The sequence below is a fragment of the Ammospiza nelsoni genome, chromosome 5 (assembly GCF_027579445.1).
Source record: "Ammospiza nelsoni isolate bAmmNel1 chromosome 5, bAmmNel1.pri, whole genome shotgun sequence".
Classification (NCBI taxonomy): domain Eukaryota; kingdom Metazoa; phylum Chordata; class Aves; order Passeriformes; family Passerellidae; genus Ammospiza; species Ammospiza nelsoni.
Genome location: NC_080637.1, coordinates 12,974,203 through 13,002,057, shown reverse-complemented (window position 1 = coordinate 13,002,057; position 27,855 = coordinate 12,974,203). Strand labels below are relative to the sequence as shown.

The 27,855-nt window shown below is 40.6% G+C and overlaps 1 protein-coding gene across 2 annotated transcripts in view; it reads left to right on the top strand.

Moving 5' to 3' along the window:
• Nucleotides 1–27,855, top strand: part of RELN (reelin) — a 284,897-nt gene extending 257,042 nt beyond the window's left edge. Inside the window, exons 48-64 of one of the 2 annotated variants that reach the window (XM_059471986.1) lie at nt 86–263; nt 1,917–2,110; nt 3,206–3,462; nt 4,888–5,042; nt 5,845–6,059; nt 6,343–6,520; nt 7,565–7,740; nt 10,077–10,183; nt 10,597–10,839; nt 11,387–11,562; nt 13,127–13,200; nt 14,054–14,215; nt 14,941–15,098; nt 15,948–16,167; nt 17,184–17,381; nt 17,757–17,855; nt 26,715–27,855. In XM_059471986.1, coding sequence (XP_059327969.1) covers nt 86–263; nt 1,917–2,110; nt 3,206–3,462; nt 4,888–5,042; nt 5,845–6,059; nt 6,343–6,520; nt 7,565–7,740; nt 10,077–10,183; nt 10,597–10,839; nt 11,387–11,562; nt 13,127–13,200; nt 14,054–14,215; nt 14,941–15,098; nt 15,948–16,167; nt 17,184–17,381; nt 17,757–17,855; nt 26,715–26,811 — 2,887 coding nt within the window. In that variant the 3' untranslated portion in view covers nt 26,812–27,855. Of the gene's footprint in view, nt 1–85; nt 264–1,916; nt 2,111–3,205; nt 3,463–4,887; nt 5,043–5,844; nt 6,060–6,342; nt 6,521–7,564; nt 7,741–10,076; nt 10,184–10,596; nt 10,840–11,386; nt 11,563–13,126; nt 13,201–14,053; nt 14,216–14,940; nt 15,099–15,947; nt 16,168–17,183; nt 17,382–17,756; nt 17,856–22,729; nt 23,073–26,714 lie in introns of those variants that run through there. The other variant, XM_059471987.1, reaches the window with a different exon arrangement.

Below are 27,855 nucleotides of genomic sequence, written 5' to 3'. Positions count from 1 at the left end.
ATGCCCCTCTGCAGAATGAGATGGTACCTTAATAACATGCAGAGCCTTTGCCAGCTGATCTGTGCGTTTGTTTTTCTCTTTGCAGCTGTGACGAACACTGGGGTGGGCTGTACTGCGACGAGCCAGAGACCCCCCTTCCCACACAGCTGAAGGACAACTTCAACCGCTCCCCCTCGGCCCAGAACTGGCTGACCGTGAACGGGGGCAAGCTCAGCACCGTCTGCGGGGCCGTGGCCTCGGGGATGGCTCTGCACTTCAGCGGGGTGCGTGTCCAGCTCGCTCCTTCTCACACTATAAGTGGGACTGATCTTAAAAGTTAAATAGCAAAGCATTTAAAAAATAACAGCATAATGTATCAGACACATAAAATATTTTTAAAAATTAAATCCTTTTAATTAATCCTTTGGCTGAAGGTGGAAGTCAAACAGGTCCTACAGACTAGGGTCAGCCAGAAACACTCCAGGAAAGCTGACACCATGCTCCTTGATATGCTGCAGCCAGGAGATTGAGATATAGTGTCTGTGAGTCCTGTATAGAGGCCTTTGAAAGTGGAGCTGGTAGGTTAAAGAACAGTAAAATATGTAGACTTTTAATTTTCCTCTTAAGACTCTCCTCATAGCACTTTAAACTTGCTGTCATTATATTGCAAAGGTTTCATATTGTTGTCTCCAAGAGTTTCAAACCTCCTTGATGTTTCTCGTAGGCATCTCCTCCAAGCACTGACTCTTTCTTCTTCTCTCAGCAGCCAACTGACTCCAATTCCCCTCAACCAACCAATCCACTATTTTATAACCCTCTTCTTCTTATTAGCTACAGCTGTGGCCTGTTAAAGTCAGGCCTGCTCCTAATCTTTAATAATTAGCCCAGCTGCAACTCTTTAGGGGGTAAGATTACTTTCTATACTGCCTTATTCTATCCCCCTACAAAAACTTTCAGACCAGAGTTTGGTGTGGCTTCTAATCAGACCGCAGAGGTAAATTAATAACAAGCTATTTGCACTTGTATGATTTGCACATGGTCCATGACAATACAGAGCCACAGAAACACAGAATGGGCTGGGTAGGAAGGGGCCATGGTGAGTAATCTGGTCCAGCCTCCCTGCCCAAGCAGGGCCACCCTTAAGCACATTGCATCCATGTGTAGCCTCATCTTTCAAATGCCCCACAGGTGGAGTTTTCAGAGTCAGTTCACAGTAAAATTTCCTAGGTTAGCTACATATGTAGGTGTATAACCCTGACTGCTGCTGTAGTTTGCTAACGTATAACCTCAGGATTATAAAAATGATGATTTAGTATTTTAGAAACACATAAAATTTACATCTGTAGATCTCTTCTGTCAAATTTATAACTAAGTTCAAACTGACAAATGTTTTCTAAAATAAACTAACAAAAGCATTACATTTCCACTTCATTACAGTAGGACTAAGTAGACACCAACTAACAGACTAAGCAATGTGAAATATATAAGGTATTGTGGAAAACACACATACTAAAATTGCTTTGCCATTTGATGGTTTGCGTGAGTTGAGTCATTAGCACATGATCAGTGATTCATTAATTCTGCATGGAAAACTTCGTGATTTACAATGGAGGCATGGATTACTGCAGCTTTTTTATTAAGAGGAAAGGTGAATAAATTAATGTTGTAAAACTGAAGGTACAAGTAGCAACATATATAGATACATGACAGAAATTTTTAAGATGAAACATGACTGAAATTATGTCTTCAGGGAAAACATATATATACTTATTGTTCTGTTGGAGCTTTACCTTTGAAATAATTAATAAAATTTTGTACAACCTTAAAATTTTTGCAGCATGAATCCACATTAATAGTGACTGCATAGTCTAACACCTTTTATGAACATGAGTTTTGCCAGACAACACAAACCAACATATTTTTTCATTGCTTTTAAGGGCTGCAGCCGTATGTTAGTCACAGTGGATTTGAACCTCACCAGTGCAGAATTCATCCAGTTTTATTTCATGTATGGATGTCTGATAACTCCAAATAACCGCAACCAAGGAGTGCTGCTGGAGTATTCTGTGAATGGTGGAATCACCTGGAGCCTCTTAATGGAAATTTTCTATGATCAATTCAGCAAGCCTGGGTTTGTAGATACCTTCTTTCTGCCTGTTTAAATTTCTCTGCTAAAGTCAGGTAGTCTTGAATGTTTCACCAGAACCTTTGGGATATGTTAGTGCTGTGGTTTGGATGTCAGGTTGGGATGCACAAGTTCAGCTTGTACAGTCCCAGAGGTGTTTATTAATGGCCTTGGTGCATGTATTGAGAGCATCAGCATTTATTCAGCTGCTAGGCCAGAAATACAAGAATACCTAGGAGCCTGTAGCAGTCTGGTAGATTTGCAAATGGTTGCAGAAAATAAATTAATAGCTACTGTAGTGGTGTCCATTTTGTTCTTAAAGCTACTAACCTTTGCAATCTATTTCTTTATTGGCAAGATCATAAAATCACTGATTGTTATAAGTTAGTTACAAAATGGTGTGGCTAGAAGAAACTGCATTTCTGCAGTTATCCATCAAAAGGATGGATACACTCAAGCCCTGCTTTCAGATGTTTGTGAAATTCAAATCATGCATATATGTGATCTGACCATTTTCTCGCTGACTAATTTAAAAGATTCACAGAAAATGGGGATGTGACGGACCCATTATTTGTTATTTTATTCAAGCACACCAAGAATTACTAGCACTTTAATTGGACATGAGATTTCAGTGTACTATTTTCTACTGTTGCAATTGAACAGATAAATTTTGCTATCGTCTGAATTGCTCCAGGTTGAAAAAAGGAATCTTTATTTCACTTGCACACTCTCCTTCTTAACACTTTCCTTAATAAAGGCCTTATGGCCATACTCTGCTGGTCCAGACCATTGCATTCAGTCCCATAAGGACACCTGAAGCAAGTGAGGTTGTTCAAACCATGCCACAGTTGGGCGTTGACCTTTTCCACCTCTCTCTGAGCCCCTGTCCCAGGGATGACATTTGGAGTGATCAGAAAGTTTTTTGTTTCAGAAATGTCTCCTGGAGGAATCTAGGCTAGACCGATCTTTTTCTTCTTTCCAAAATTCCATGTATTCCAGGAAACATCAGGAATAGACTCGGTCAAAGCATCTAGCACAGAGCATAGCAAAGTGTTCTCCTCCCACAGCTTTCCTACAACTAATCCCCAGTTTTTATTCCAGCTTTGTGAACATCCTCCTTCCCTACGATGCCAAAACCATCGGGACCCGCTTCCGCTGGTGGCAGCCCAAGCACGACGGGCTGGACCAGAACGACTGGGCCATCGACAACGTGCTGATCTCGGGCTCGGCCGACCAGCGCACGGTGATGCTGGACACCTTCAGCAGCGCCCCGCTGCCGCAGCACGAGCGCGCCCCGGCCGACGCGGGGCCCGCCGGCAGCACCGCCTTCGACATGGCCCTGCAGGACAAAACCACGGGTAAAACTCCCACCTGAGTCCCCGTTAGGGAGCAAGGAGCCAGTGCAGTGATGCGCAGGTCTGGCTGAGCCTCGGACTCGCTGTGTCACTGTGATGGCGACTGCTGAGCGGATTTCCCGGCTGTGGCTAAAATGAGGCCTAGTAGGGGTAGTGTAGGAGTTTGGGAGGCAGTGGGAAGTTGTTGGATTTCTAAAGTGTTTGTGGCGGAGGCCAGTCATGCTATGCAGAGGATAAGTCTGATGTCCCCAATTCGGTTGTAAAGTACAGCTTGAGGGGCAGCCGTATTGGCTTCTGCCCATCCACATCAGCTGATTGGTAGGAAGGATGTAATTCTGACTCTTTCTCAGCCAATGAATAAGAGAATTCCGTTGCTGTAGAGGCCCTGTCTCTTGATTTTTGTTTGCAAAAAGCAAAATGAAAAGATGTAATGCAGCTTTTTTTACTGCGTGAATTTATTTAGAAGGCTTCCTTTCTATTTCCTTCCTATTTCCTTTATTTTAAAAGGAAAAAAATGTAATTTAAAAGTGACAGGTTATTCTAAGCAAATTTCTTATCATGAGTGTCTGTTCCCTATTTATTAACTTTTTAAAATTTTCTTTAAGGAATTTAAGTTACATTTTACAACTAAATGTTGTTGTTATAATGTAAGAGGTCTATCGTCATTACATTGCAAGGGTTCCATATTGCCAGAGTTTCATACCTCCTTGATGTTTGTTGTAGGCAGCTCCTCTAGGCACTGACTCTTCCTTGTCCTCACAGTAGCCAACTGACTCCAGTTCTTCCCTCAGCCAACCAATCCACCCTTTTATAACACTCTTCTTATTGGCTACAGCTGTGGCCTGTTAAAATCAGGCCTGCTCCTAATCTTTAATAATTAACCCAGCTGCAACTCTTTAGGGGGTAAGATTACATTCTATACTACCTTTATTTGCCTATATTCCATTCCCCTACAACTAAATTTTGTAGAAGATGCATTTTTGTATGTTTATAAGGCTTAACAATTACCAGTCTGTTAAGCACTTTGTGCAGACATGTAGGCAACACCCATTAAAAGGCTCTCCCAAAATGTTCAGTGCAATAGAAGTTCATATTTTAAGTAAGTCTCAGATCCTTACTTCTTTAATATTAAAAAATAATGCTGTAATGCTTGTCTAAGTGAGCAAGCTCATTAGTAAGCTTTCAGCAAGTAAGCTGTAAGCTTACTTACTTACTTACTCAAGTAAAGAGTGCTTTCAGCAATAAATGCGATAGATGTAATACATATTTACATGGGAACAACAGGGTACCGACATGCTCAGGAGCAATATAAATAATTCTCATGTAGGCTGAAAAATAAAGCTGTGAATCACCTTTTGTGGTTAACACTACTCCCTGTTTAACTTATATTGTCACTGTATATAACTGACCTTGCCATTTATTTTCAAGTGAATGAACACTGGTTATTCCATGATGATTGCTCAATTGAGAGATTTTGTGATTCTCCTGACGGTGTCATGATCTGTGGGAGCCACGATGGCAGAGAGGTCTATGCAGTCACCCACGACCTGACTCCTACAGAAGGCTGGATTATGCAGTTCAAGGTAAAATCTGTCTGCAGTAAACTTATTCAAAACCACATTTTGTTCCAGGTCTAAGTAGATCTTTCAGGAGGAAGGATGCTGTATAGGTGTACACAGGAGCAATTCCCTGCTGGGAAAAATGTTGTTATTAGGCCATCCTTATTTTTCTCACTTACTCTGTGTTGGTCAGCTTTAGTACCACAGGCTTTTCTCAGAGGTGGCACATTCTTCTCTTCCAGCACTGCATTTCTATGGACATCATGTAATAAGGATATTGCACATCTACCAGGTGCCTATTTTGTTACACCTGCTAGTGAGGGAAAAGCAGTTCCACAGTAGTTCACTTTGCTCCTGGGCTGTCATGCACTCATATCAAACCTGCATCCAAACTGGCCTTTGTACACCCATTTACCTAAACTAAGGAAATAACCCAGAAATATATGGAAATTTCAAGAACCCTTTGCACATCCATCCATAAATGTGGTCTCCCTAATCTGTGGCCTTCCCTGAAATATTCAAATCTCATGTTGTGTGGGAGGAGATATTAACTTTATTTGTTTTATGGCACTGGGGTCTAAGGCACGAGTGTCAAAATCTGGAAATTCAGAAATGTGAACTATCTAGAAAAAAACAAAATTCACAATACGGTGTCTGTTCTCAGTCTTGAGAATATCAAAGAGATCTGCAGGTGACTGGTACCATACAGGCACTGTTGCTGCCGTCATTTCAAGCAAAATTCTGCAGTCTGTTTTCAGGTTCAAACACATTTTTAAACTCCCCACCACAAGTAATTCTTAATTACTGATGATCTCTTCTTTATTAGGTTTCTGTTGGATGTAAACCCTCAGAAAAACTTGCACAAAATCAGGTCCATGTGCAGTACTCCACTGACTTTGGTGTTAGTTGGAGTTACTTAGTACCTCAGTGCTTACCAGCCGATCCAAAATGTTCTGGGAGTGTCTCACAGCCATCTGTCTTCTTTCCCACAAAAGGATGGAAAAGAGTAACTTACACACTGCCTGAAAGCCTTGTGGGCAAGTAAGTATGAATTTGTTACTCATTTTGTCTTGGATTGAGTACCACCCTGGAAACACAATAGGACATCTGCCTATTCATTTTCTTTCTAGGAAATTGCAAATAGCAGCGTTCATGTTCATTACATTAGGGACATCTAAAAAATCCATTTCAATAGGTATTTCCACTACTTGTGGAAGCTCAGAAGATAGTACAGTCATGATTATATTGTGTTTAATCTCCTTTTCTCAATTGAGCAAAGTTGGTTTATGCCTTTGTCTGGTTCTCTTCATTCCTTTATATCTAGTCCTGTGAGGTTTCGGTTCTACCAGAAATACTCAGATATGCAGTGGGCCATTGATAATTTCTATCTGGGCCCTGGTTGTCTGGAAAACTGTAGAGGTCATGGAGACTGCCTGAATGAGCAATGCATCTGTGATCCTGGGTATTCGGGTCCAAACTGCTACCTGACCCAGACACTGAAGGTAATTTTATTGCATGTTTTTTTAAAAGAAATAACTTTGGCATATGTTTGACTGGGAGGAAAGAGAGGAGAGATTGATCTCACTGGAAATTTAGCTTTGATTCCTGTCAGCCTGAAGACAGTTAAATGAATTTTCAGCCCTTCCATCAGTTTTTTAACAAAACTATTACTGCATTATTGAATAATGGGTTTGTTGTTGTATGTTTGAAAATAACACTTAGCCTGAAAAAGCTGTGATAAAGTTCATTGTTCATCTTTTAATCATCATTATAGGATGAAAATCACCCTTGCACATGTGGTTGTATTTGAACAAAATAGATTGTCTTTACTGTGAGAGAGCTTACTGAAGTAGGGAATAAAGGAAAATTACAAAAAATTAGAAAATTAATTTACATGGCTGTTTGGCTCTTACTCATGTTACCCACTAACAATCAAGTGGACTCTAGTTAGATATTGCTAATTTAAAAGTTAAAAATAACCAACTAACTTGTCAGTTGTCATGTAATTTGAATTATTATAACCTTCTGTTTTTCGTCTGAAATATTAATTACACGAACAAATATCATTGTCTGTTTGCAATTTTTAATTAGTAAGGTATCCATCATATTAAGGACACTTGGGATAAAATGGTAGCAATTTTAGGGGAGTTTTACTGCTAACTCCTTAATGCCAGGGTCTCTGGTTTTGCTGAAGAAAGATCTAGAATATTTTTTCTCGCATGCATTCAGAAGTCCCCTACTGTTCCCCTCTGCCATCAGAACCTTGCCACACAGACCCAACATGTTCATTCATTTGCACATGCCATTTTTAATTTGCTTCATTACCTCCTGAGTATGTTAAAATCCAGCCCTAATAGATTTTCAGATTTAGCCAATTCAGTCCAAGTGGCTAAATATTCAGCCAGAAGTGATTATGCTCAGTCACCCTGAGAAAAATTTAGCGTTCTTGAACCCTTCAAACATGTTTAGGTCAGTTCCAGCTGTGGTTGTTAAAAAGACTTAAAATCTTACTTACCTGTGCTTCATGTTAAATTCCTTACTTACAGACCTTCCTGAAAGAGCGCTTTGACAATGAGGAAATTAAACCAGATTTGTGGATGTCCTTAGAAGGTGGAAACACCTGTACTGAGTGTGGAATTCTGGCAGAAGACACAACCCTGTACTTTGGAGGTGCAACTGTGAGGCAGGCTGTCACTCAGGATCTGGACCTGCGTGGGGCAAAGTAGGTCATGGTTCTGTGTCATTGTCACAGGGAGCTGTGTCATACCCTGGCAAAGCAGCAGGCAGCACGGCTGGTAGCTCAGGGAATTCCTGGGCCATCACAGGAGCAGCACCACCTGAGGAGACACTTGTAGCAGCCACAGGGCCTCCCTCGTGGTCAGTTGCTCTTGGAATCTCTGCTGGTCAGAGTGACCCCGAGATAAGTTAGAAAGTCTCTTTTCCCAGCCTGGAGGTCGAAGAAGGAGTCAGAGCTCTTCATTTCTTGGTCTCAAGGTTGTTTATTTATCTTATCTTTAAAATTCTTTCTCCTGTCCTGCCTGAGGTCTGCTCAGCAGGACAGTCAGAGGCACTCTGCCTGCCCCCAGGGGGTGGTGTTATCTTTTTATACTAAAAACTATCTGTAGATTATTTACAATTACTTTCCAATACCTGTCACCTATGTTAGACAGTGAGCCTCTACTCTAAATCAACCTAAAAGTGCCAACATCACAGCAGAAGATGGAGGCCAAGACACCCAGATTCCTCCATCTTGTCTCCTGAACCCCCATTCTAAAAATCCCAAAATTCTATTTGTCACCCTGTGATAAATTCACTATCATTCTACTTAAACTGTCATGGCTTGCAGATCTTCATATAAGGTTGGTAATTTGCTCCCTGGGTCATATTCAAAACCACAAGTGTCTTGGGCTCTGTGCCAGGGTCTCTGAGCCCCCTGGCAGGGGTCTTGGCAATCCAGGACAGCCAGAGGGATGTCCTGAATTCCAACGAGTTGCCTAAGATAGGAAATGCCTAGTCATGATGACTGGACCTAAGAAGCCCCCCTTCTGCCTTCAGACCCTTGTTATCTCTCTGTAAGACAATAAGTCACTTTCACCTCCACCCTTACTATTAGAATGTTTCCCAAAACCCCTATACCCTACATAAACCCCCATTTCTGTGCTGTTCTGCAGAAGAGCTGTCACTGTCACCCTTTGTGGAAGCTGCCAATAAAGACACCTGTGTGGAACCTCATACAGCCTTCTCCTCTCTCTCCTGTGTCTGCCAAGGCACTTAGCAAGCAAAGGGCTGAAATCACTAAGAGCTGAATTCACCAAAGAGCTGATCTCACTTGAGAGCTGAGCTGCTTGCTAGGATTGCCTGTGGCTGGGAGCCTGCCTGAGGGACCCAGACAGGTGGACTTAGCAAGACTTTGCTATCCACACACCTACAGTCAGAGACCCTGAGGACCCTCACCGTAACAAAATAGACACTGAGGAGATTATGATTCCCAGGGTGCTGGGGCTATGATTCTCAAGGTGCTGACGCTTTCAGATGAGTCATAGAGATCAAGGCTCACCCCAGCACAGTGGAAAGGGTCTGACAAGTCCAGGTGAAGCAGCAGATCCTTTTGTCCAGAAATGTCATGTCAAATGGAATCAGCGACTTCTTCCTGCAAAGAGGCACCAGTCACCAGGGCATCGCTCCTGGAGGCACCAGCTGTGTCTCTCACTGAGTTCAGAGCAGTTCTGCTGGTTGTTCTCTCCTGGTTGGCCATACAAGATCCATTCCATTTCTATGCTGTTGGAAAGGATGAGTTATCCAGAGAGCAATGGAACTCTGTCAGTTTAGACAGGCTAAGGACATGACATAGACAACTTCATTTCTCTTGATCATACTGCTTTAATGAAGCCAAACACTCTGACTTCTTAAATTTTGCAATTTGCTGAATTACAGGAAGGAAGGGGCCTCAGGGAATCTCTAATCCAACCTCAAGCTCAAAGCCAGGTAACACTGAATTCAGGGCAGTTTGCCCAGGATTTTGTCCCACTGGATCTTTAAAAACCTCCAAGAACAGAGATCCTACTGTCTGTCTGTACTGGAACACTTTTACTAGTGTTCAGTTATTCTCAGAGTGATTATTTTTCTTTTTTTTTTTTTCCTGTTAAATCCATTTGGAACTTCCTATTTTTTCAGTGTATGACCTCTGGCTCTGAGCTCTGGTTCCAACCTTGCCTCAGTTTATCAACTTTTTTATGTCCTTCATTGATACAAGGGCACCTTAACACATGGTGAGCTCCCATTCCACCAGGAATCTCAGGGAACTCTAAGCAAAGCAGCTCCCATCTAGTCTGTCCCTGGCTGGTACATTTGCAATGGGCTACTCCCAGGGGCAGTTCTTAGTTGAATTCCATGAGGTTCCCATGAAAATTTTTCCATGAAAACCTTTGCAGTACTTGTGTATCAGTGTTATTTGCTTAAAAATGTTGGCATTTGGAACAATTTCAGCATGTCTGTTAACAGAAAGCAACCTCTGTTCATGCAAGTCTAACAGATGTGATCATATACATTTACTCTTAGGTTTCTACAGTACTGGGGGAGAATTGGGAGTGAAAATAACATGACAACATGCCACAGACCAACTTGCAGAAAGGAAGGAGTGCTGCTAGACTACTCCATTGATGGAGGCAAGTACATACTGTATTTACAGCTGAGCTTCAGTCTGGTTCTGTATCTACCCACCATGAATACCTGACAAGTTGTCAGAGATCCAAAATAAAAAGCTAATTCTTAATTGCAAAGCTATTTTGGTCCCTGTAAAGATTTTTCCCCATCTAAAAGTTCCATCTATTGCTCAGAAGTTTTCCATAATCTTCCTGCCTTATTTCAGTAATCAGTGGCTTCCACCCAAGCTGATTATTCCTTTTTACAATTGCAAGATTACTCTTGGAGTGAGTAACACTTGCCAACTATCCTTAGAAGTTAAGCTCTATCAGAAGACCACAGCTATTACTTTTTATTTCCTATTATCTTTAATCCTTTAGAAAATTCTACCATATGTTTGGTTTTATCTCACTAAACCTGCATCTTTTCATTCTAGGGATATCCTGGACTTTGCTCCACGAGATGGATTACCAAAAGTACATCTCAGTGAGGCACGACTACATCCTGCTCCCCGAGCGTGCCCTGACCAACACGACGCGCCTGCGCTGGTGGCAGCCCTTCACCCTCAGCAGCGGCATCGTGGTGCCCGGCCCCGAGCGGGCCCAGTGGGCTCTGGACAACATCCTCATTGGGGGAGCTGAGATCAACCCCAGCCAGCTGGTGGACACCTTTGATGATGGTAAAACAGGCTGCCGCAGCTCGTCTGTGCTCTGGCGTTACCTGTTCTTGTCTTACCTGAGCCCTGTGAGCTTGCAAGCAGATTTTATTTTATTTTAACTCTGCACATTTTTGACTTTGTAGACTAATGCTGTTTATATGCTATTCTTCATGCTCATAGAAGTGTGTAAATATATATATATGTGTGTATGTGTACATATATATATGTGTGTGTATACACACATATGTATATTCCGATGTATATGTGTGCACATGTCTGCACACATAAAAAAATTTCGTTCATTCCAACTCATTTCATTTAAATTTCTGATATTATGCTCTTATCATATTTTTTAAAAGTACTGTTATTTAAATGCTATAATTACCTCTCTGGCAATGAATGTCTTTATTATGTCTCTCTCTTTGTAGCTTACTGTGTGTCATTACAGATAGCATAAATGTAGTGTCCATATCACTAAAGTACTCTGTCAAGTGATTCTGTGGATTCATTTCTAAGCCTTGATGTTTACCAAGACAATGCAGTAATTTTATTTAACTCATCTTAATAGAAGGCACCTCTCATGAAGAAAATTGGAGCTTTTACCCTAATGCAGTCAGAACTGCAGGGTTCTGTGGAAATCCATCATTCCATCTCTACTGGCCAAATAAGAAAAAGGATAAAACACACAACATCCTGTCCTCCAGGGAGCTCATTATACAGCCAGGATACATGATGCAGTTTAAAGTAAGAAATGTTCTCTCTCTCCAAAGTAAAGAACACAATGAAAATTCATCTAATGTGTCTCCAGAAATTATTGTTCTTCCAACTAGGATGGTCAATTGGATGAATAATTAATAGTGACTTTTTACTAGAAATCAAAGGAAAATATGAAGTGTAGGTAATGAGAACCAGAAGGGCTGCATGAATGTAAAACGTCAAAATATTCTGACTGTCTGTAAGCTGTTGGGATGACTCAGAGGAATTAGAAGTCTAATACCTTTTTCCTGAAATGATTGGATCATCAGATACAGTAGGAATTATTTTCTAAGGTGAGAATAGATGCCATGCAGAATAAGTTATTTTCCCCTAATTTGTGAAGGAACAGAAAAAGTAAGGGAGAAGGCTGGAGAAGAGCATCATATGGAAAATAGAAGTGTGTTCAAGCAGAGGTGCCCCTTCTTCTTCCTTATGCCATGGCAAATTACCTAAACCATCAGAGAAACATTTCTGAGTACTTTAATTTGATTTAAGGTAGAATTCTACCCAGGGCCAAAGGCAACAAGTAGTTGTTTTCCAGAAATGTTCTTGGCCATTCCCCAAGTACCCTGTCTTAAACTAGGAACTAACATGAAAGTAGGGTTATCAAAATACTAATCCATTTTCTTATTACGGTTTTTTTCTTGCTCTTCTGTTTAACAAGATAGTTACAGAATTTACCATCTTCCACTGCTCAATATTTTCACCTTTTCTCAATGTCACTGCCTATTTCATATTTACTGTCTAATGTAATCCCTAAAGCACTGCTTCCCCATTCAGCATGCCAAAAAAACTATATATGAGAGGAGTCTCTGAAGTTTTTTACTACTGAATGTCAAGACTGCCTCCAAGATGCTTATTTTACCCAGCCTATCATCTTTTTCCTCTATTTTAAGACCAAATTAGGATAACCCATCAGCATTTAATAGTTTATATTACTAAACTCTTACTGCAGAGTTTTTCTTTCCTGACCTTCTCCCCATTTTTCTTCACTGCTCACAGCAAAGGTTTTATTTCTAAACTAAGAACTCAGCTGTAGCATGGCTTCTGTTTGGTTTTGAAATTTAGCAATTTAGTAATGTACACTGGGTATTGTAATCTTTCTACTGTAATATGGAACAAATGTGTCTATTGTTTTAAATATTCAGAATAATTCTGTTTCTAAATTGGACTGATTTAAAGTTTATATCCACATGTTTATCATTATGAATTTTAAATTTCATAGGTGCTTCACTTTTGGAAATGCCAAGGAACTACCATATATTTTGTTTCAGAAAAAATATTTGTTTAGATATTTAATTTGGACTTTAGAAATGAAATGTTAGGATTCTGTTAGGAAATAACAGTAGCAAGGAAGTAAAATTCTTTAAGTAAAAACAGTATCTGAAGTACTGTGTCTTTTGTTTTCCATCCACTTTTGATGGATTTTACCCAAGTTGACAATCTCTCATACACCTAATAAAGAAACAAAAAAGGAGAACATAACTTGATTATTTATCACTTTAAATGCCTACCTGAATTGTTATAGCAGTTGATTTTATTTGTGCTATAGATCGTGGTTGGCTGTGAGGCAAATTCTTGTGGGGACCTCCACTCAGTGATGCTGGAGTATACAAAGGATGCCAGGTAAATGACAGCAGAATACACAGACCTGAAAAAAAAATAGTATGACATTAAAAATGTAGAGAGCTTCTATTTATTAAAGCTTTGCTTTGCTATTCATTTTGTTACATGAATTATTGTAATGTGCTTTGTTATTCATGTTGTAACAGAATCTGAACAAAGCCCATGTGCAAGCATTGGGATTTGTCTACATAACTCCCATAAATTCTCTTTATATTTTATCCCAGATGTTGACAGGTTCATGGTGTTGAGCTTGTAGTGACAATCATGAGCATGTTCCTATTAAAAATGTGCTCCCAGGAAAACACATTTGCAGGAAATTATTTAGTAGGATACAGGACCAAGCTGTCATGAATTGGGAGTTACTGAACTCCAAATTGGTCTTTAACTAGCTAACAATAGCACTGCCTCATGAGCTGTAGAATAGCTGCATGTTATAATTTGTGAAAATGAAGGTATATTCCGTGCTCAAAAAGCTGTGGGTGAAAATGTAGCAAATTCTATTGGGACTCTCATGAAGACTGTAAGAAAGAGACTAAGGAGCTGCCTCCTAAATAAATCCTGTCAGGCAGCCCAGAGCAGCTGTGTGTACCACACTGCTGGGAGTACCACCACCAAGGGCTCCACAACACTCAAACATCCCCCTGGCTGCACCTGTGCTTTGACCTCTCACCTCTTGTTTATCTGTGGCTCCAGAGAAATGAAAATGATTGCTGACAATCTATTGCTGACAATCTCTTTTTTCTTCAGTAAGACAGGCAATGTCATGACCCTTACAAATAATCTGTTTTCCTTTCATTATTTTTTCAGTTGTTCTAAAACATTTTTCTCGTTTTTTTTTTTTTGCTTCCTACAGGACAGACTCATGGCAACTTGTCCAGACACACTGCCTTCCTTCCTCATCTAATAGCATTGGCTGCTCCCCATTTCAATTCCATGAAGCTACCATCTATAACTCTGTTAACAGCTCCATGTGGAGAAGAATAACTATCCAGCTGCCTGACCATGTCTCATCCAGGTAGGTTCACCAAAGGTCAACTCACTGTGGACCTATAAAACGACAGCTGCCTTGCTGGCATGGCTTACTAGGAACAATTGGTGAATTAAAAATTATTCCTTATTGTGGATCATTCACATTCTCTGAAAAATCCCTTTACCCAAGATTTTTCTCCTGGGAAGCTGAGGAGCCTCAGAGAAAAGAAAAACAATTCTTATCTAATTTGCTTCTCCTGTGTTGTTCTCATGTGGAATGTGTTTGGAGATTGTTTACCCACAGGTGATTGTTTCATTGGATACTGATATGAGTTGTTCTGACTCTTTGGCAAATCAGGGCCAAGCTGTGTTGAGACTCTGGAAAGAGTCACGAGTTTTCATTATTATCTTTTTAGCATTAAGTATCCTTTCTGTATTCTTTAGTATAGTTTAGTATAGTATTCTTTAATATAATATTGTATCATAAAGTAATAAATTAGCCTTCTGAGAACATGGAGTCAGATTCATCATTCCTTCCTACCACAAAGGTCCCTGCAAATACAACAATTAATGTTCTTCAAGAAGATTTTTGTTAATAGAAGTCATTACTGCCAATGATGTAGCAGGCTGGGTATTTCCAGTTATTGAAGTCACAGCCCCCTCACATGACATTTTTGGTTACATTTGCTGCTGGTGTATTAGAACATCACTATGCAGATGTGTTTAATTGCTATGCATCCTAACACAGTGTTTGGATGTTGATATTTGCAGTGCAACCCAGTTCAGGTGGATTCAGAAGGGAGAAGAGCTGGAGAAGCAGAGCTGGGCAATCGATCACGTGTACATTGGGGAAGCGTGCCCAAAGCTCTGCAGTGGCCACGGGTACTGCACGACTGGAGCCATCTGCATCTGTGACGAAGGATTCCAAGGTTCCATTTCTTCATTTCTCTCTGTACATCCACTACAATCTAGTCTAGCCCAAAATTAAACAAAAAGACTAAGTGATGTATCATGTCCAAATTCATCACTGGAATGTCTGAGTAACAAATCCAAAATTAATAATTTGTCAGGGCTCCAAATTACAGCTTTTCCCCCTCCTTACTCTTTCTACATTGAGCCAGCAGTCTCTCCCACCTGGCATTGTATGGAAAGTCCACCCAGCCCTCATTGAAGGCTGAACATGGCTACTTGATTACCCAGAATTGGCTTCCACTCCATGCTCCTTCCAAGGGTGCATCCCAGAGGATGTGCAAATGGGATCCAGATGTTGGTGACTGGCATCTGTAAGGGGCTCTGTGCCCCATCAGGACACAGTGTTCTGCTCTAAGCCCTCAGTGCAGCTAAGCACATGCCTAATGGTACCTGAGTGCCCTTGGTAAGCTCTAAGTGCTTTGTGGGAGTGGAGCCAGTGTTTAATGTCTTCCAGGAGAGCCTCATAACTGTATAAGATCAGATCCCTTCTGAGTTTTTAGACATTTTTGCCTTCAACCCACAATTTGAGGTTTCTCCTATTGGCATCAGCGCAAAACAGGAGAAACTGTATTGCAGTTCTTGAAGTTATACTGCTGTAAAAATTAGACTCACAGCCTCTATTTTGTAAAAATGACTGCTGTATATCAATGTGCACATTGTTAATGAATCTGCTGAAATATATTCAGGCTGTCCTCACACTGAATATTGAGTCGCAACCTTGAAAAGAATTACAATGACCTGTAACTCAATTTTCTCCATTCTTTCTATTTTTTGCATGTTTTACAACTTCATTGTGTCATTTTTAGGTGATGACTGCTCTGTTTTTAGCCATGATCTGCCAAGTTATATTAAAGATAATTTTGAGTCTGAAAGAGTCACTGAAATAAACTGGGAAACCATTCAGGGGGGAGTGATAGGGAATGGATGTGGACAGCTGGCACCCTATGCCCATGGAGATTCACTCTACTTTAACGGATGTCAAGTAAGACAAGCTGTGACCAAGCCTCTGGATCTCACCCGAGCAAGGTAATAGTTGAGCCTAAACAGCTCTTCTAACAATTTATGAGAAAGGAAACTCTTCACATGTATGTGCAGCCATGTGGCCTGTACAGATGAGGATGGACTGACCTGGCTGTGCCATGCAGTTGGATGTGGCTGGCAGAAAACATTAGGGTTGGCAAAATGCTTTGTGATTTTGATTTGGGAGATGGAGAGTGAGGATGTCAGATGAAAAGGTCAGATGTTTTCATCATGCCCAACAGAGCACTGTCTATGTAAGCCAGCAATGACAATGAAGCTGTTGGCACAGACTGGACACCAGACTGCCTGGACCAGGGCCTGATCTGATAAGACAAATCCCATGTTTGTATGTGCCTCCACAATGGTTATGACTAAAGATGTTATTTAGTAATTACAGGGTCATTTTCTCATTTCAGTTGTCAAATAGAATTATATTCACCTGGCAATGAACGGGAGTAGGTTTTTCATCTATTGAGCCTCTTTGGCCATGGAAAAACAAATGTAAACAGCCTGTGCTGGCTCTTAACAGAGTGACAGCTTTCAGGACTGGTTTATCTTGTCCAAAGCAAGATTAGAAACAGGATGAATTGGCCAGTGGACTAGATATAATCAGGCTCTTCTCTTCTTACTTCATGAACACCTGGATAGAATATGATATATATATATATATATATATATATATATATATATTTTAGGAACTTTCTTATATTCAACCTTTGTTTGTTCTTAAACTTTTCATAGACTCGTTTACATGTTTGCATTTTTATCCATCTCAGTTTTGTGCAGATATATTGCAAAATTGGATCCTGCCTGCAACAATATATTATACATAGTAAACTATTATTTTGAAAGGGGAGCTGTGTTTTAAAGATGTAAGAACAGTTTATTTTGCATGTTAAAGTAATGATTCTTGAAAATGCTGCAAGTTTTGATAAGGTAACTGCAATAAACCTAAAAATACTATTGTTCCCATTTGAATAATCTTGCATATTGAAAATACTTTTTCTCTCTGTGTTTTACAGCAAAATCATGTTTGTTTTGCAAATTGGAAGTATTTCACAAACAGACAGTTGCAACACCAATCTGAGTGATCCTAACACTGTAGATAAGGCAGTGCTCCTCCAATACAGTGTAAATAATGGAATTACATGGCAAGTAATTGCACAGCATCAGCCAAAGGACTTTATACAAGCCCAAAGAGTGTCTTATAATGTTCCCTTGTGAGTACCCAGTCACGTTTCATTACCTCTAAGTGCACATTTCTGCTAAAATCTTTGCATCACTGTTGAAGAAAATAGGTTGATGAGAGGGTAAACAAAGAAGAAGACTTAAGAGGAAGGTTGATTAAGAAATTCCAGGCTAGTGTTTATCAATGCACTTAAAAGAAAAACAGAAAGAATACTTGTTTTGAAGATAATGGGAAAAAATTCTCCCTACCTGTGTGTATTTTTAGTGTGTTTTATATGTACAATATGTTGATGTTCAGTGACATAGAAATAATTTGGCTTTGCTCTCAGCTCTTGTTGGGGGATAGATGGGGAAATGCAGAGCACCAATAGTCTGGAGCTCTGACAGGCTCTGTGTTTGTGTGACAGGGAGGCACGAATGAAAGGAGTCTTACTGCGCTGGTGGCAGCCCCGTCACAACGGAACAGGTCACGATCAGTGGGCTTTGGACCACGTAGAAGTCGTCCTGTGAGTATCAGCCTCACCTCATCCCACCCCACCTCAGAAAGCACTGAACTTTCTCCAGCATTACATGAGTATTAAGCTCATTAAGAACCATTGTGGCCCAGGGTAATCCTTTCTCAAAGGGAAACCTTTAAAATCCTATCTTTCCTGATGCTCTGCCCTGACTGCAACAGTCAGTAGTTAAGATGGACACAAAGTAAGTGTCACAGCAGGGGGGTGTGTGGAAAAAATCATGGAAAAAATGCAGGAGGGAAGGTGGGGCTTTATCACCTCCAAGTATTGCTGTGGTCCTGTAATGCAGCAATGACTATTAAAAAATGATTGTGCTGGGACATAAGAAAGGATATCCTGTTCAACACTGTGCTGCCATTTAAGGCTGATCTATATCCTTTCAAAGATAAAAAAGATTCTTCTGTATTGTTCATTGCACAAAGTAATGTTGTTGTGCCTCTTAAAAATCTGTGTTAGCAACTAATGCCTTATTCATTTCCTTTTTTAGTAAGAAGGATACTGTTCAGAAACAGGGTTCACTATATCAGGTTCCTATGGTCCGAGCTCTATATTCATCCCCTTGTCAAGATTTTACCAAGTCTGCACCCTCCTGATTCTCCCATTCTTGAGATGGGTTTCGCTGGCAGCTAACCCGTTTTTCCTGTGTTGCACCACGAAGAGATGACCTGCTTTTTCTCTAACAATTTAGTTCCAGTAGAAGTGAAGTGCTAGTGGCTTCCCGGGCAGGAACTCATCGCTGGCAATGGTTGGCAAAGAGAGGCGAGCCCGCTCCATAGATAGGTTCAAACATTCTTTTTATTGAACAATTTAAAAACAAGCAATGGAGAAATTAGGCTTAGATAACCTCCAGACTGTGTAATAGCTATGAGGTTTCTGAATTAGCAGAGGCACTGCAAGTAATGTTTTTAACAGTAGAAAAGCGAATTGTCTGATTGCTAGTTAGTCCTGTTCTCCTTTCCACCAAGAAGCACCAGCTTGCATGGCACTCATATCAACCCCAAACCAAACTGGTCCCAACACTGAGTAACTGTACACCCTCCACTGCTTTTACACACCTTGCTGGGCTCTGCTTCCATAACATTAAGCGTAAAGCTGGAAGGAACAGAGGAGAGAGATGGATATAATTCCTGGTTTAGTCAATCAGTGGCTGTATGATGCTGCATCAGGAAAGATATGGAAGAGTATGCGCCTGCAGGAAGGTCACCATGGTTAGGAAACCATTGAAAGGGGAACTGGTCATTGTGAAATATTCACGAGTCTTTCTACTTTTCAATTAAAAATAAAATTAATGGAAAAAAACATGTAAGAGTAAAAATAAATATAATGTTACCCATCAATCCAAGCACTGAATTAGGCGCCATAAGTAGGAATAAAACAGATCTTTAAAAAGTTATTCTGAGGCTGAAATGTGGAGAACTTCTTTGACAATGAGATCTGCCTGTCTGTAGACTAAACACACAAGTTGAGTAATAACAACAAGTCATGTGAGATATGTTATACTGGAATGGCCATAGCAAGTAACCACACCTTGCCAAGAGAAGGAACCAGGTGGGCACACAGGTCTCCTCCATTTTATTATTTTAGTCCTGTTAAAGAGCTTTAAGAGCTTCTGAAAATTGCCCTAAATATCAGGCTAGAGGCAGAGGATTTCCGCCCTGTTCAAGTGACATTTGTACAATCCACAGACAGACCAAACTGGACTGATTTCTCCCTTACCAAGTCCTGTGAAACACAGTGCCATGACATCTTATATCCCAAAGGCCAGATGTAGAGTTCCAGTCCCTGCTAACTACAACACATGAGACATGCTGCTCTGAGGAAGGGCAGAATTCCATGCCATGGTGCATTTGATTCCTATACTGGCATGTGCTCAGACCTGACAGCTGCATTTAACTCCTCTGATTTGCTTGAGTTCTATCTGCACATTGTAATTCATCAAAATAATCTTTAGGCCTCCTCAAATTTATTTGCAAGTAAGCTGCAACTTCCTTATCAAGAAATACTCTCACCTGGGTTTTTCTGTAGCGCTGCTATTTCACTTGGTCACCTCACAGTGATCACTTTACCCCCAGCACTTCAGTTTCGTCACCTGTTAAATGATGAAGAGTCACTCAGTCACCTCCATAAAGTGCCTCAGGGTATCAGCAGGGAGCCTGGATCTGTTAGTACTTACCCTAGATGATTCTGCACACACCAGGGCTACCAGAAATCACACTGTGACTACTAGGGATAGGACTTGGCTTCCATTCTTAATATTCCTTCATTTTCCAAGGAAGGGTACAGAAGCACTGCCTGCTTCTGGGAAGAACAAGCCCCCTTTCCCAGGCACCTCTCCAGCAAGAGGGGAGGAGGCAGAGTCCTCTGGGTGCACTCCCTTCCCACCAAGAGCTCTGTGGGCAATATCCACCCCAGGGCTGCAGAGAGGCACAGCCTGATCTCAAGCCATTCACCAGGGTTTGCCTCTTCCATTAATTCTATAGGGAGTCATTGGGGAGTCAGTAGGCTTCTGTCTGGCTTATTTATCCCAAAGCTGGGATACTTTAGAAAACACCTGTGCCTCCTAAATTGGAAGTAATTTCTGTTGGAACTCTGACCTGGTCTCAGAAGGCCATGAACATCTCTAGACAAGAACCCATTGATGGCCCACATCCAACACAGTCTGTATTCAGTCCTCTTACAACCCTGGATGAGACCCCATACACCTCTCCAGAACAATCAAAATTATCCTCACTGGCTCTGGTTTCAGTCCTAGACTCTCAAGTTTGTGATCTGTGTACCCACATTGATGCAATAGGCAAGCCTCAGCCTGTGAGGTGTTGGAGCAAGGAGCCAGCCCACACTAGGTTTGGGACATAAATAAATTCCTGCCTTTCCACACATCTCTTCTTGTATTTTCTTCCTTACCCTGTGGGGTGATAGAGGTCTGATTTTCCCAGCCTGTGTGTTGGCCTGGCTGCCTGCACCCCCAGGTGCACACCCACGTGCTGTGCCAACTTTTCTTCAGCCCCCGGGCAAGTGAGCCATGCTCTCCTTGAGCAGGTTCCAGGTGCACACCCAGCTGCTGTGCCAGCCTTTCCTGAGCCCCCGGGCAAGTGATTGAGCAGGTTCCAGGTGCACACCCAGGTGCTGTGCCAGCCTTTCCTGAGCCCCCAGGCAAGTGAGCCATGCTCTCCTTGAGCAGGCTAAGAGCTGCAGGGAAAGCACCTCCAGCAGGCAGAGCTGATCTGTAGGAAGGCAAAGAAAATAAGGATTTTCTTGATTTTCTTTCCCATCCAAAACAGGGGATGTCCCTGCTCCACCCTAGAGTGCTCGCCCCAGGGGCATATCTGTGAATATCTGCTTCCATGGCCCAACTCTTCTCAGCAATCCAAAGGCTTGCAGTCAGTTCTGTCCCAGGCCTAGCTGCCAAGTCATAGTGCAGATACTGCTACAGCTGAAGCACAGCCAGGATCATGACACTGTTCAGTTCAACCAGTTTCTGACTCAAGGACCACCATCCTCTCACCAGCAAACATGCCTTCAGGATGCCATTTCTTTGATTCCTTTTTGCCCCAAAAAAATTGCTGCAGATCAACCTGCAGATTATACATGGACGCAAAATACCTGGCAATGATAAAAAAGGCCAAATATGGATGCTTTTGTATCTTACTTAAAATCATTCCACTTATGAACTCTTTGAATCACTCAATAAAAAGCAATATTTTTAAGATTGTGATGCAGCTGCAAATGGTGCTTAAATTGAGCACCTCTTTTAAACAGGTGAAACCAAATACCTGTGTTGACAATGTTATACATTAAATTGAACTTTCCAACTTAACAACAGTCAGTGTCTGTCCTGTGGTGGGGAGAGGAGGCAAGTTGTTAAGATGTCCAGTCCCTTTTATAATCCAGTCCTGATTATTCCTCATTAGTGCAGCGTTTTTTCTCTCCATTTGTAAAGAAAGCTTTGGGCCCAACTCTCATGTGTTCCATGTGGCTCTTCTTAGGATAAAAAAGTATTTTATCCCAGGCTTAAGAAAGAGTGTTTTTCTGTGCCCCTGTACTTCTGCCCTAAGAAGAGCCCATGTCCAATCCTGCATTTCATTTGCACATTGTTTTTCTCTGGAAGCACAGCTCTCAGCCTGCCCCCTGCACACACACCTCACACCTCCTTGCATGTGCATCACACAACTGCCATTTCTTTGTGTGTAGGGCAGGCCCTTAGGGACATCTCATTAACTTAATTAAATGTCATAGGTACTGAGAAATAAAGGATAGTTATAAGATGAACACTAAGGGTCTGATATTGTTTTCTTTACCCCAAAACTTGTAATGTGATCCAAAGGAATATAAGTTGTGCAAGGAATGCAAGAAATCTTATCCCCTCCTACTATTTTATGGTTAACTGATAGATAACAGAATGAATCCCTTCATAGCCATCACTTCATGCTCTTCATTGTTGAGATATTCTCACATTTTTGGCACAAATGATTTAGTGAGAAGTTATGTTGCATTTGGTGCAAAGAATGTTTATCCATATTTTAGAATAATTAAATACAAATTGCATATTCTAGATTTAACAAGAAGTGCTCATGTGGAAAAGCATTTTCATCAGCTTCCTCTTTTTAGTAAAAAGCAAAGATTTGAAAAATGCATTTAAATTAAGTATTAACCAATTTATGATAAAGAACATGAGTAGTTCAAACATTAGGTGACTATCTGAATATTCACAACATTTATGCCAAATTTAAAATTATGCAGTTTGTGCTTCTATTACATTTCTATTATGTTTCTAAAAAGTGCATGCTGAATTTTATAGAAAATAAAAATCTAAACATTGATTTGAAAGCTGAGGAAATAATTTGTTCAATTTTTATTTTCAAAAGAGACGAAAAGTCCTATATTGCCTCTAAACCTCATCAGGGTTTTATGACTAATCACAGTGCTGCATGCATTGAAAGGCATTTTCTAACTTGTGTTGTATTTCATTGTTTGCTGTCATTGGTTTTACACTAGAATAAGGTAAGTACTTTCCCTGAATCAGTATTAAATGTATGTTTCTGTTACTGCTACAGCTCTTTCACAAAGTTTTGTCAATGAGGGGTTGGTGGAAAATAATTTATACTCTGAGATGTGCCACATAGCTCTTGAGGGCCCTGATCCTGCACTGCTTCCTCAGGGAGCATTGGGGAAGTTAAACTTAGCAGAAATTGCTCAGTAGATTGTGCCAGTGGGAATGATGTGCAGTGGGAATTTCACCAAGGCTGCAATGGGACTTCATCTGCTTCAGAGAGGGTACAGTGAGATCTACCAACGGAGGGCCCCCAGAGCACTGCATGGGCAGCCAAGGGGCAATTCCCACTTTTTTCTGTAATAAATGACCACAGAGATGCAGCCACAGTCAGGCAGTGTATGCCAGTCAATCTGCCATGGCCACACCTGCCCCTTGGACACAGAACCAGTGTCCCCAGGCAGTGCTTTCATGCCATGTAACCCAGCTGCTTTGTGCTGCTGCAGTTAATGGATACCACTAACCAGGATAGCTACTGAGCTCAGGCTTCAAGTGTTGACCGCCAAACCAAAGAATATTTGCCATTGATATGAGCCCTCAGTCAGAGCATGTGACTTTTTCCATTACAGTACCTGCCTAACAAAGCATTTGTAATTCAGCATCAAAATTTACTCCAAACCTAGTCTTAAGGGACATACTTTTGCTGTGTTCTAAGGCTTTTTTCATGTTTAATTTTGTTACTCAAATATTTTTGTTTCTATTTTGTTCCTGTTTTGTGCCCCATCAATTAAAAACACGCAAATAAGGAAAGACATGAGTATTTACTGGGGTTATGTACTGCATATTTTTCACTCAGTTTGGCTTTGTTCCATTTTCATAAACTTTAAATTGCAGCCTTGTAGTTCAAATTGTGCTTTAGGAAACATGCAATAAACATAATGCTCTACTAAACACTAAGAGACTTTAGTCCAGAGCGACTCCTTCTCATAAATTGCTTTATTGTAGGTATTTTTTGAACATAACCTAGATAGTTTTGTTTTTGCTTTTCTGCATTGGCTGCATATTGCTTTCAACTAACACAACTCCAGGTACTTCTTTGGAACATTTTTTAGGGTTTCCTACATAAATTCAAGCAGTATTATCTTCTTTTTATTTTTAGTAGTGCAGTCAAAACTGTCAAAAACATATTATACAGCAGTCACGCCTGCTAATTTTTTTTTTTTTGCTTTGTGCTCGATTGGTAATATACAGATAATTACTTTGAATCTGAACTTCTCTGACTGGCTGATGGTTCAGTGAATGCACAGAAAGGACAGAAAGCTCAGCAGGTGCTGACCAGTCCATTACACACTGACAAAGTGTCTTCCAGTTGCCGCTGATTGTGAAAACCACACCTACTCTGATTTTGTGGTGCAATATGATACAATACTGTAATGCATAGGGTATACATATTTACCCATGGAAAGAGTGAAAATCACAGTATTTCTACAGCAGGCCTCAAGGTTCTTCTGTGGCATCCAACCAGTAGATGGAAAGTCTGTCTCATGTCAGTGAGGACAAGTTTGAACTACATTAATGCCAGTTAAAAAATACACATTGAGTTCCTGAGAATTTAGACTTCTCTTATTTTTCACACATTGCACTGCTATGGTGCTCAGTGTGAGACATGAATACATGCCTCTTTTTAACACCTTGATCATCTTCCAATGGAACACAATTATATTAATAAAAAAATAAGTATATCCCTTCTACATTACTAGGTAAGCATTTCTTTGTTCCTTTTTTTCAATTCTTTCTTTTCCTTCTTTTTCTTTGTTCATTGTTTTAAACATCTTCATCATCCCTGTAAGGCCAGATACAAAATGGTTGGTCATTTGAAGTGAAATAGAGGCCAGGTGCACATAGCAGTGTCCAAAACCAGTCCTGAACATCTCTGCTGAACTTTTGCTGGACATAGGCAGACCAAAGACAGGACAGAAAAGGCTCCTGGGCCAAGGACTGGAGCACAGCATGTACCCCATCTGTCCAAGTCTTGTCCAAGCTGAGGCTAGCAAAACCAAGCTCACTCCTAAATTTAACCAGGTCCTGAAATGCAATTTTTTCAGCCAAACACTTTGGCAGGTTCTGTTTGGTCCCATGTACCCAGAGCAAAGAGCAAAGCTGCTCAGAGTTGGGCTGTGCTTTCCTCCAGGCCCATCTGGTGTATGCTTTGGCTGCAGAGCAGCCTTCTCCCAGCAGATAGGGGCTCTGTCCCCACCTCATGTTCAGCATGCTCTCCTGAGAGGTGGAATGTCCCCGTGAAGGCTCTGGGTCTGAGGAACCACCCACTTTCCAGGCAACGGGAATTAAAGGCAAGGGAAAATTAAGAACTTCAAGCTTCATGACCAATGGCAGCCACTCTCAGGAGTGGGTTTGGGGTCATAATTTCCCTCCTGCCTTTATCAGTGAGACAGCTGGCACTGGAGCCAGGGTGACCTTCCACCCTGAGGACTTAAGGACCAGAATGAAAACTGATGTTCAGTCCTGCTTTGCACTCAAGCTACCAAGTGGCATTAAAGTTACATAAACTCACCACTATCAATCCCTCACACAAAACTTACAAATCAGCACAGACCTTTCCTTTTTACTTGAATAATTTATCATTAAGCCCTCTCTCAATTGCTAGATGATCTAGAGCTCTACCTTACTGTGACAGTGCCAAAAGCTGAGCCAAGTGTACATCTGTTTTCTTTCATTGTCACCAGGAGCTGGTCTTTATTTCATTCTTATATGTACATTCCAGTGTAAAAAAAAATATTTAAAATTGCACAGCTTGGAAAACTAGTCAGGAAATTACTTGGATTTACTTAGAGGTTTATAATCTAGATTTTGACATGACAGCCATTAATCAATTTAGTCAATTGGGTACAAGATTAGTTCATGAAAAGGGCATAATTTTGTTAGACACATTTTTCTAGGTTAAATTAGCATACTACAGCATGGGTTGATTGTGGTTGTGGAATACCAGGTATTTTGCAAAGCATACAACTACTCCTTTTTCCTAAGGGCCATATTCACTAAAAATAAGTTTATGCACTAGAGAGGAAAGTATGACTTACTGCATTATGAGTATTCACTTACTCACAGACAAAACTCACTTGTGAAAACATTCCTTGAAGCCACAAATGGGAGGTTTGTTGATTGCAGGTCTTCAAAGATCTGCCCTGTCATGGTTCCTTCTTCCCTCAGTGGGAGAAGTAGAAGCCTACATTAGGTGGGATGGGCCTTGTACTCCAGGTAGGTCTTCCAAACAAGTGTGCCTTCTTAAATTCAGCTGCAGTTGGGCTCTCTTGCTTGGTTTCCTGCCAGACAAGGCATAAGCATCATAAGATTATGCTTATTGCCCAGATCTTCCTTTTGGAAGAGGTTGCATAGGGGAAGGAAACATTAATCTGAATGAAAGTATTGTACTTCACTTTCTATAAGGTAAAAGAAGAAGAAGAAGAAGATAAAGCTTTTCCTCTATTCTCAAGCAGTTAATTATCAAAGACAGAAGGATAACTGGAGTATAAAACCCCCACAGAGAAATGTTATGAAGTGAAGTTTTAGTGAATCTGGCCCTAGGCAGCACCAGTTTTCATTAGCTGAAAGCTCTTAACCTTTCCCTAAGATAATTTACTGTAAATGAAAGCCAAGTGGGACAGATTCTCAATTGCCTTGTACCTTTGCAGTTAAACAAAGGGTGTGCTTCACACCAGTTTGCACAGACTTGAAAAGTCCTGCAAGGACAAAGAATCAGTCCCACTAGCTCACTGCTACAAAAAAATTTACACTACATGTGAAAGAAACTGACACTCTTCTCTTCTTTCACCCTTTGACAGCACTCGCAAACAAAATTACATGATGAATTTTTCACGGCAACATGGGCTCAGGCATTTCTACAACAGAAGACGAAGGTCACTTAGACGATATCCATGAAGAAACGAGAAATTTATTTTTTTTCCTCCCAACATGTGATGTGTTGCTTTCCATTCTTTAAATCCAGCACTGCATCTGGTATCGGGACCTTTCTGCAACTGGCTTGATGAATAACTGAAAGCCTTTTTCAAGACAGAGTATACACCACTTTTTCGCACTGTGAACTAATGAGAAGTGACTTATTTTCTCATAGGTAAATGTTTTAATGTTGATGTGTCTGTGAAAATTGTGATCTGTTGTAATATCCGTTACAGTGGCAGTATTGGAAGTAAGCAACTAATTCTGTTTAACAGGAAAAAAAGTTTAAGCACAAAGACTTTTCAGATTTTATGTTTATAAAAACCTACATACTAAGTACAGAATTTAACATTCTTTGTCACATAGTTATTTAAGTGCACTGTATTTCAGCTCTGTGTCATTTTATATGATTAAGTTATCATTGTTTGTCCTCTTTGTATTCTCTTCTACAACATGACACATTGGCACTGTATTTACTTGTTTTGTTGTTGTAATATTTTTGCTGCTGATTTTTTGGCTATTTACCTTCTTACAAAATGTATTTAAAAAATCATCTAAGTACCTAATCCAGAAGATAATTGCAAAAGTAGTTGTAAAGGCGTTGATATCCTTCGGTCTTATTCTTTGATATGTCTGTTGGTTAGCATTGTTTTGTGGATAAAAAAAAAGAATGCTTGACATTAAACTTTTTCTACTAAGGATTTGTGGATTAAGCCCCAAACAGAAATTCCCAATTCCCTGTCTAAATGTAGTCAGTTCTCTGAAACTGATTTACTTACAGTAACTGCCATTTGGTGTCTGTAGTAATGAAGTGATTTGTAAGCAGTGAATGTTTCATTGTGTTCTCTTTGGTGTTTGTTTCTATTGCGGGTCATGTTTGTATCTTCTGATAAAGTTGTATCTACACCAGCAACGTTATAATGCCCCTATAGCCCTGAACTGTCTATTCTCATAAATCAAATGCTTCACTTTATGGTGAACCAAGCTAAAGATCCATGCTTCAATAAAGATAATGTCAACAAAGAA